The 10,777-nt window shown below is 36.7% G+C and overlaps 1 protein-coding gene across 1 annotated transcript; it reads left to right on the top strand.

The window, feature by feature from the left end:
• Positions 1–3,832: 3,832 nt before the first annotated feature.
• Positions 3,833–8,973, top strand: LOC131301901 (uncharacterized protein At1g66480). The gene is made up of 2 exons (XM_058328411.1): positions 3,833–4,679; positions 8,629–8,973. The coding sequence occupies exons 1-2, from the start codon at positions 4,101–4,103 to the stop codon at positions 8,683–8,685; spliced, it is 636 nt and encodes a 211-aa protein (XP_058184394.1). The 5' UTR covers positions 3,833–4,100; the 3' UTR covers positions 8,686–8,973.
• Positions 8,974–10,777: the final 1,804 nt, after the last annotated feature.

Here is a 10,777-nt window from a genome sequence, read left to right as displayed (position 1 = left end):
GTTCTTTACTTTCTGGCTCTTCTTCTCTTTGTCCTACTGTTGGGGACTTATACACTTAAAAGTGCTTGAAATATAGTATTTATCAGCAAGATGTTCACCTTTTTCCCTTGTTGAACTTTTTATTCGTACTGCTAATTAATGTCAGCTTGTGTTTAACATTCTGTCCTAACCAATGACTAATGATATTGTTGCGACTTCTTTTTTTTTTCCTGAACGCTGTCAACTCAACAGCAGATCATCCCATATGTATAAAACAAGAACAAACTGCTGACATTGGGTTTTCTCCTGTTTAATTTGTGATGGTTTAAAGTAAGTTTCAATAACTAGCAATGGATTACTATAAATCTCTGTAATATTGGCATGCCCTCGTGATCTAATTGGAAAAAATGCATTCCGGATGAGAATCATTATTCAACTATGTAAATTTCATATGGCCAAATGTAGCACATTTATTCGTTTTTGTTAATTTCATCACAGGCTGTACTGTTTGCAGTACCCTACCACCTGAAGGGTGAAGGGTTTGACCACGATTGACCTGCGTTTAAATTATTTTTTCAATACCTCAAGTGTCGGCCGGCTCACTTTACGCGCACATTGATTAAATCTAGGGGCATGAAGGAACATCTAGAAGGGAAATCAGAGAATGGGGAGGTTACCAATTTTGTTCTACTATATATAAACAAACCCACAACCACCCCCCCCCCCCCCCCCCCCCCCCACACACACACACACACACACACACACACACCCCTATTTGAGATCCAAATACTACAACAGAATCTCTTTTAAGTGAGGAATCGCGAATCGTTTTCGAGAAGTTGTCTAATTTTGTAAGCAGTATGTAAACGTATGACTTAAGAGGTTAATTCAAGCCGCCACTCAGCTCAAACTTTAGTACTAACTTTAGCTGAATTATATACAAAAGCAAAAAGGTAAGCAGCCACCACTCAGCTCAAACTTAGTACTAACTTAGCTGAATTATACAAAAGCAAATAGGTAAAGCTTAAAAAGATTTAATATTCTGTTAATAAGTACTCCAATCAGGTCAAGTTAAGTACTCCAATCATGTTGTTGATACTGTAATGGATTTTTATTGCTCCTATTGAACGAGAAGCTCCAACTTTCAAAAAAGTAGAAAGCGGAAAGCAGCAATATTAATCCGGGCAAATACATTTCTTTTCTCCTTTTGGGTCAGCTTCTTTACCTACTTTGCTGATTGTTTACTGGGGTGGGGACAAGGGGAAAAAAAGGTCATCTTCATGAGATGAAGCTGTTGGGGATGGATTTGGCACAAGAAATAGTGAACATGTTTTCACACCTTTCAGGTAATTTGCTCTTAAATTGTAAACCTTAAAGAAAAAGATCGAAGAGCTACGTACGATAATTGTTTTCTAAATTAGTTTTCTGATTTCCATTTGTCTCTCGGTAAATTCTATCTTGAGATATTAGGTCATTTTCTTCATTTGTTTAATTTCTAGTTTTTGTTATCTACCACCAGACAACAGGAAACAAATAGAAAATAAACAGGATTAATATAGAGGTAGTAAGTCGATGAGAGTTACCTATCTTTAGTACGATCGAGTTGCAATATTGATTTAGCCAGTATCGTTTTAGTGACTGATAGAATTTGATCTCCATTGCAATATTGGTAGTTCGGCTCCAAAATGGATCTGTTACGAAGTTTCAAATGCCTCCTGCATATCTTCCGGGAAGCCAATAAGTGTGCAGACGCATTGACAAATATTATGTTCCTATCGCTTGTTGGGTATTATCTTTTCTAGACTTGGGTTTGAGTGGGACTTTTCTTCCTACATGGATTCATGTAGTCTTCCTATCAAGAGATGTATTCTCGATTATCGCACTTATAATTTGAAAATTCTTTTTGATGCAATGAGTGAAGAGAAATAAATAGAGAAAGTTATTGAGAACCGTACAGAGAATAAAATATTTTTCTCAAAGACGGGAAAAAAACAAAAGCGTTTACGTTTTATTTCTTTTGCATTTTGCTGCTCGAGCAAATTAAGCCCTAATTCGTATCATCCGTGAATGGTGCATGAGAGACATGCATGAGTCAATGATATCTCATTTCCAAACCAAACACATGCAAGAGTTGAAAATTTTGGACTTCCAATAAAGTGAGCCGAATATCAAGATTGACTACAATATATGTGTGTGTTAATTCATATTCAAACTTTATACAATGGGTCTTAATTTAAATGTTTGATGCACTATGCAACAATTTACGTCCATGAAGCAGCTGAGTGATAGTTCTTCGATCACGATCACGAATATAGTCTTAGAAAAAAATAATATATGCATTACAAAATGACTTACCTCATGAAGCGATATCCCCTTCGGTTGCGAAGAACAAATAACTAAATAACGCAGAATCAATAGTAACCCTAATTCTCATCATATACGTAACCCTAATTCTCACCATGTATATGATGTTCTCTTTGCTCGGAAAAAAGAAGTTAACTCTAATTCACTTCATAATACTCCCAATAAAATAAAATAAACGATATGTGGTCTCATGTTCGATGCTTATTGCCAACAACTCTTGGGGCTACCTCACCTCCACGAAAAAACGTATGAAACAGCTGTAGGAAGAGTTATAGGGATTAGTCCGAGGTGCCCCCAAACTGGCCCGGAATACCCTGCGCGCATTACCCAAAACAAGAAAAAAAAAACTGTACGTAGATCGTCAAAAAAGACATCGGCGAATGGAATCTGGAACGAAATCTTGAATCCACACACACCTGCGGAATCTTTTTCAATTGAAACGAAGTTAACCGAACAAGACGACTATTAGTATTAGTTTAATCCTAGAATTGGTCCACCACTAATCGCGGCCTTTTTTCGTACCGGTCCTACAGTTGAACCAAATGGAGAAGAAATTTTCTAAAAATGCATGTGGACGCAGAATATTCTGTTAATTTCCATGGAAAACGAAAACAAATTAGTTAGTTGGGGATGGAAAGTGAAAGGATCCGATATGAGGAAATAATTACTCCACTCCACTCGTCTCGTTTTGTTTACTTGTTATAAAAAGTCGTACTCATTTTGACATTAAGAATTAAAGAGCTTTTGAGAATAATTTCGAATTTCTTTTGAACGGTGCAAGAAAAAAGTCAAAAATTAGTTTGGACAGTAAAATGACATGGTATCCCGTAGATGGTAAACAAATGGGAGATGGACTAGTACTATATTACAATGGTGATGCCAAGACATCGGTGACAAGTGATAGACATTTCTCATAGTTGAAATGTATGGACAACTATGAACTATTTGCTCTTCCAAAATGAAATAGCAAAACACACTAAGAGTGAATCATCTGCGGAATGATAATACCGCTTTATCTTTTATCTTTTTCTTTTTCGGTCAAACGGAAATTAATGCATTAACTTAGACGATCAACGTCAACAAAGCCAGATAAACGGCATAAAGAAAAGTGTTCAAAAAGACTACAAGAGTCGTAAACCAACATCTATGGCATCTGCCAGGGCAAATTCCTTAGTTGCAAAAGGAATGGAGCTATAGACTACTAAATCTTCATATTGTTGCGATCCAAGTGTGGTGCCGTTCGCTTTGTCATTGATATCATATTACAATCTCGAGACCAATTCTTCTGTTTATGAAATCCATTTTATAAAAAAACTCAAAATAAAATAAAATAAAATAAAAATAGTCCTCGAAAAATTTCTCTCCTAGTTTAGCTTCCTTAGTTTTAAATCTTGCTTCCCCCTCTAGCGCTTAAGTAAGAAAATGAAATGATGATGCCATGAATAATTGATGATGTGGTGTCCCAGTGGGAACAACCTTTTACTCGTCAGATGCTACCTTTCTCTGTTTTTTCTGATAAGCTCTACCTCCCTCTGTTTGTCAAACCCTTTTGCTCAATTTCAAAATTTGCAATCTTTCTTTGACCCATAACTCCCTAATAACACCAAAAACTACTACCCATATAACTACATCTCTATCTCAACCCCCCCCATGTCATGTGGTCAGAGATCCCAACGCTAGGGGAACCAAAAAGGGTACCGACCAAAGAGAGTTGAGATTGTACTTGTTTTTGTTTCCTTAGGGGGGGGTAAACAACAATGGGAAACAGCTTAGGACGGGGAAAGACCGCGAAAGTCATGAAGATAAATGGCGAGACGATCAAGTTGAAGGCGCCGGTGAAAGCCGGCGATGTAGTGAAGGACTATCCGGGGCACGTCTTGTTAGAGTCGGAGGCGGTGAAGCATTTCGGTGTCAGGGCCAAGCCCTTGGAACCGTGGCATGATTTGAAGCCGAGGAGGCTCTATTTCGTGGTGGAATTGCCCAGTTTTCAAGAGGAGAAGGGCCCGAGGAGGGTCCGGTCGGGGATCAACATGACAGCCAAGGACAGGCTGGAGAGCCTCATGCTCTCGAGGAGATCGGTTTCCGACCTTTCGGGCATGAGGAGAATCGGGATCGAGGAGTCGAATAAAGCTGGGGAGGAAGCAGGGGCAATGAGGGTGAAAATGAGGCTTCCCAAGGCGGAGGTGGATAAGCTGATGAAAGAGAGTAGGGACGAGGCCGAGGCGGCCGAGAAAATCGTTGGGTTTTGCTTGGCAAACAAGGCGGCGGGCGGCGGTGAGGGATCGTTGTTGCACCACCAGCAATCGCATCGGAAAGGTGGTTTCAAGGCCCGTGAGGTTTGTAATTTCCATCTTCTGTATTTAGACACTTGTCCTTTTTTCATGGGGCATGTTCAAAGGGATTTTGACAACTTGTTTGGCTTTCTGCATGTTTACGTTTACAAAGTCATACTACTAATAATTACTAATGTTTTGACTTTTGGGGATTTTGAACAATGGGAAATTAATCATGATGAGCTAGTGCTAAGATAGCCAACTACTACTAAAATATACAATTACCAAAGGCAAGCTCTATGGAAAGATAAACATCCTGTGTGGTAATTACGGCCTTCTCTAGAGAAAGATAACCATCTCTGTTGGCATACTGAGTTGTTTTCTAGCTATCACTAAGAGTTTTAACCATTTGGATCAGAAAAAAAAAAGAGAGGCTCAAATTAAACCCAATGGTTGGTCTGGTGGTAAAGATTTGAGATGTTTTGTTTTCTTTTTGCATTTCCTTTCATACTGTTCAATCTCAAATAAGTGAGAGAGTTTGATGTAGCCCATTTGATATATATCTTCCTATTCGAGAATTAAAAAGTTCAACTCCACAGGTCTGATATTCGAAACCTCCTATGTATTATCAGGGACAGACATTGTTTTAACTTTAAATTGGACTCACTAATAGATGGTAAGATTCGTCCCCATAATTAGTGGAGGTTTGCATAATCTCAAAAAGCCATAAATGTTGTATTCCGCTAAGAGTTCTTAAAAACTTTTAAGTACTTATTTGCGGAGTTCTCACGTGAATATTTTCGCTTTCTTCATGCAAAACTTAGAGCATCCGCAATGGGAATAATCAAAATCGATAACCAAAATGTGCCACGTCAGTATTTGATTATCCATTTAGTTCATAATCAAACCAACAAACTTGATCTCCACATTGGTTATTTTTGTATCCCTATAAAAAAAAACCCTACAATACGGAATGCATCTATGTCCAATTGCAAACGAGTTCCAATCGCGCACCCGACCACACCAAATTATTCGTCTCGATGAGACGATTCTAATGTGAGGTGTTTTTTAATTTTTTAGTTTTGAATTTGGTTATTGGATTTGGTTATTAAGTTTTGGTTATTGGTAAAAGTTGTTAAGTTTGGTTATTCAAAGGTCAAAATTTGATGAGTTGCTAAGAGGTTGCTAAGTTTGGTTATTACAATGTGAGCACTTTTTTGAGCAAACATTGCTAACTTTAGCAACCTTTTAGTTTTGATTATTACATTGTGGATGCTCTTAGGGGAGTAGCTAGCTAGCTAGGTTTCTGTTCCATGATTCATGGCATATTCACTGGGCTATTGACAACTTTTGTTACTGAACAATATCAAGATAGCATAGCTAAAATTTGACTCCTAGCTAGCATACACCTTCCGTTTTCTTCCTGCAATCATTCCTTTTATTTTTCTGAATAAAAAAACTGCTCTTTGGAATGCAAACAACCATATTAGTATACGTGTTTTCTGATTTTTTTTTTAAATTTTTTATTGCATACGTGTTTTTACCATATTTCTAAGTTTTCTTAATTTTGACCCAGATTTTCAGCCAAATTTCATGTTACACTGGCACGTTATGAATATATATGATGATATATCCTGTAATCACGCTAACTTTCTGAAAGTAACATGCCGTACGTCTAAGATGTAGGTAAAGAAGAGGTCATTGTCGTCATTTATGTTTTCTTTCAATTCAATTTACACATGAGCTTTTCTTTTATCTTTATTGTGGGTGAACTTGGATAGCATTCCGAGGGACACAGATATCTGGATAAAATTTTGAACGTGTCTGAATATAATTGTTTAGATATCTCTGTTCGATACGCCGTTAATTTTGTAAGCATCGTTCAACTAGAATCTAGCGATCGATCGATCCTCTCAAATTTGCATGTTCCCATATTATTGCTTGTTCATAGGTACCGAATCACTCAACTGCTTTACATTGCATCATCAATAATTTTAGAGACGTTTATATATGGTTTAGTTATTTGTTTGTCTATTTTATTTTTAGTGTTTATAAGATCCAATTCTGTAAACTTACCCCAACCACCTCCCCACCCCCACCGACAAAAAAAAAAAAAATGTGGGAAATTAATAAATCATCTACCAAATACCCTATCCTACCCAGTCTAGCTAATACCATTCCTTAATATAATGAGCCCCAAAGGCCAACAGCCCTAACCTTCTAGTACAACAAATCCACTAAAACAACTCCAATTTCACCTGATTTTGAGGGCCAATTTATAGCCAAGGTTTTTTTTTTCAATCGATAAGACTTCGATTTTATAGATAGAACCAAAATAATGAAAAGACACATCAAATAGGACATCCATCTCTCGAAGAGAGGAAAGAAGACACACAAGATGCCTAAACTCCCACGTAAAAAAGACAAGACCTCTTGCTGCTTTTTGAGCGACACTATGGACAATTCTATTATTGCTTCTTCTCACAAAGGAAAACTCGGGTGTGGCTAGTTAAATACTATGTTCCATAAAACACCATTTTGTATGAACTTTATTATTCTTGGGTCATATTTTTTCTAATTGTTTATTCATCTTGAAGGAATCTAAAAAGTAAAGCTTATAATAAAAGTGTAAGTTAGTTCACTAACTATAAGATAAAAGTAACCTTAAACCAAACAGATTGTTTGGATTATATGTCTCTTCGAACTTTTTTCAAGTTTGACTTGTATTTTTCCTACCTTTCCGACTCATTTCATCGAGACGAATACATAATTCAAAATAATTTGGCACTCACTAACAAAAGCTTGTATAGGCCGATACTTCTATGAGAAATAATAGTAATGATTAAGTTTCACCAAACATTCCCTGAATCCAGACTTGTATTTTTCAGAAGAGACAGCCCCTTTTTTTGGTCCTTTTTCTTTTTGGAATAGCATATCAATGTCACTTACGGATTGATTTTGTAATTAGAAACACATTATCTTGTTTGGTTGTCATTTTTTATTTACGTAATCTTTCATCTTTAGTCAATTTTTCTGATATTGTAACAAACTTTTTACTTTTTGAATAGAAGTACGTTATATACATCTAAAAAGTGAAAAAATAAGAAAAAGAAATCGATAAAAAATCAATAATGATGAAAAAAGCAAGGATGACGAAATAGTCAAATATTTTGAAAACAAAATTTCTAAGAGGAGAACCAAATTGGATAAGACTTAGGTTGCCCTATTGGACTGCTTTTTGTAATCTTTAATTTTTTCTTTTGGAGGCCTAACTTTTTTTAACTCTTTTTGTTAGACCTTTTCCTTTCCCGCACGTGCATGATGACCATATAGGTTTTCTACATAGAAAACTGGCTAGAGAGTTTTCCACAGGGGCTATATTTCTTTTTTTTTTTTTTTGTTAATGCAGAGTGTCCCGAGCCAGCTTGCCCGCACTTCGGACTAATCCCTACAGCCCCTCCTACAGCTGTTTCACGCTTACGCGTGGGGATGAGAGGCTATATTTCTTGATTTGGGCTTTTTCATCCACGGAATTTCCCACCCCTTTGAAACAATTAAAATTGAAATTTAATGTAGATTACGAAAACTAACAAGTTTCTCGATCGATGCAAATAATTGACAAAAATCCAGGTCAGGGGATCAAATTTTGCCGAAGACATGGATATATTTGATTATTTCCCTTTCTTTTAGAGTGTGACTATTTTGGTTCCTTCTTGTTTTTTGGTACAAAGGATTATTTTTCTGAATTGATTCTAGTGTGAATGCACTATACTTGTTGCGGACTCTCTCATGGTTGATTTAGTGTCTTGTTTTGTTATTCTCGTGACTTATATACATAGATGATATCTCTTCGATCTTGCGACAAAATTAAGAAGAGTAGGAAATAGGAACATATATACTGTAATGTCTAAATTTCAGTACATTTTAAAAAAAATTTCTTTTGCAAAAAAGTCATGTGGGAGGTTCAAGCTGCTAGTCATATTAATATTGTTTCGATTGACAACGTTTGCAGAAGCGCGTGGGTTTCATGCCGGTCAACGAAGGAGAAATCCAGTTAGCGGTATCTTGAAAAGGCCAAATCATGATCACCATTATTAAGTACTTTCCGACTTTAATACAGTAGTGGAGTAGTATTGGAGTAGAAGAGACTCCAATCTCAATGGCTCTCGATCACATGATCTCTCCTCTCCTTTATGGAATCTGGATTACCAACAGATGGAGTTGTTCTAGGCAAATTACGTGATGCGTACATGTACTCCTTAACTATGTTTGTACATGGAGGTTAATTTTGAGATGATGAGAGTTATATGTGAAATAGCTTTTAATTTCTTGATTAATGTGATTAGCTTTCTCTAAATCCCCAATAATAAGAGAATTATGTTTTATACATAGTACTCATGATCAATGAAATGTAACCTTTTATTTTTTTTTTTGGAATAATCATCAAGTTTTATATATGTTTACATTGAGGAAATCATGCCAAGCTTCATTTAGCTGCGATTGCATAACTAAAATGATCATGACCAAAGAGAAAACTCATTTTCAAGAGGAAGCTCAGAATTAATGATTAAACACGTATTAATTGTAATTTAAGGATAATTTAGTCTATTTACGTATTAGTATAAGAAGGCCTTGTGAAACTACTCCATATCACTGTATTTTTACTAGCGTTACTGCACGTTCGATGCATGGAACAATAGGAAAAAAAGGGGTTCATGTTGATGTTTTTTTTTTGTTCCTTGTGTATTGAACGGGCACAACGCTAGTAAAAAAAGAAGAAGTAATTAAATGCGTAGGTAGTTTGGAGATTAAAACCAACCATTGGTATGCTCTATGTGAACAAATTCTCATAACAAATAGCCAAACTTGTACCAAAAAATCCATGAACAGATTCTCGCTAAACTTGGTGCTCAAAAATCTGTGAACAAATTCTTGGAACAAACGGAGCATACTTAAAATTACGTGAACAACTTCTCATAGCAAATGGAGCCGAAGAATACAGGTACATGGAGCCGAAGAACTAAATCAAATATACTGGTTGAAGAACACAGCCAATTATATGCCTAGCTATCACCGTGGTCAAAACTTCGTAAATGCGTAGGTACGTAGTCTGGAAATGGAAACCGACCTTTGAGCAAATGGTATTTGCTTCATGAACAAATTCTCGTAATAATTAGACCCGTACTTGGTACTCAAAAATCCACAAACAAATTATCGTGAAGAATGAAACTGAACTTGCTGCTTAAATTTCCATGAACAAATTCTTGCAACAAACCATGGAGTGAGATCATGGAAATTATCTGTGGGGGACGAATATTAGAAATGTTTTCATCAGTCGGGATGAATGTTCGAATTGCGCGCAATGATAATTCCGAAGAATGTGGGATTTGCTATTAGAGTTTGGAGGTGGGAATATATATGCCTATCAAAAAAAAAAGAGGTGGGAATATATATAAATAAGTGGTGTGGGCAAACTTGGAGCCAACTCCCGTTCCAAAAAAATACCCTTGAAGCTATTTTTTTTTTTGCTTTCAAATGGGCAACATTGCGGGGCACACGTGGGAGTAGCATTCAGGTATACATGGGTAGTGGGTGGAGCTTGTCCCACCCTAGAAATGTGGGTGGGACACGTGTTGGCCTGGAGAAATAGATTCATGGGCTTAGATTTTTGTTTTTTAGAAAAATTTAAAAATTCAGGAAATTAGGAACGTGGGTTTAGAGGCTTGTGAGGCTCACACACATTCCTATAAGATATAGATAGATAGATAGATATGTTGAACATTGTATCGAAAATATTGTAAATTTGAAGCAGTGGAAGAGATGGATAAAAAGAGCCTATCCTGCCCTTTTCTCTCTCTCAAAGGAGTTTCCATGGATCTGTTGGTTTTAACTCCATGTGTGCAACCGGAGAGTTTAAGTGTGGAAACTGGAAAGCCTAAACACAACAGCCCTTTTTCTTTCCCTTACACCCGCATCCGCATGAGGAGAACATTACACTTGTAAATGTAGGGGTACAATTGAAAGTATGCCCTCTTTTGGGGGTTGTTTTTAGAAATGAAGCAGACATCTTGAAATGACAAAACTGCCCCAATAGTGCACGACCTCAGTCACCTGACTGCACTCGGTAAAGACGACTTTGCCAAAGAACAAAGAGCAACGGC

The sequence above is a fragment of the Rhododendron vialii genome, chromosome 9a (assembly GCF_030253575.1).
Source record: "Rhododendron vialii isolate Sample 1 chromosome 9a, ASM3025357v1".
NCBI classification, from domain to species: domain Eukaryota; kingdom Viridiplantae; phylum Streptophyta; class Magnoliopsida; order Ericales; family Ericaceae; genus Rhododendron; species Rhododendron vialii.
Note: the sequence above shows the minus strand (reverse complement) of the source record. Positions and strands in the feature narration are given on the sequence as shown.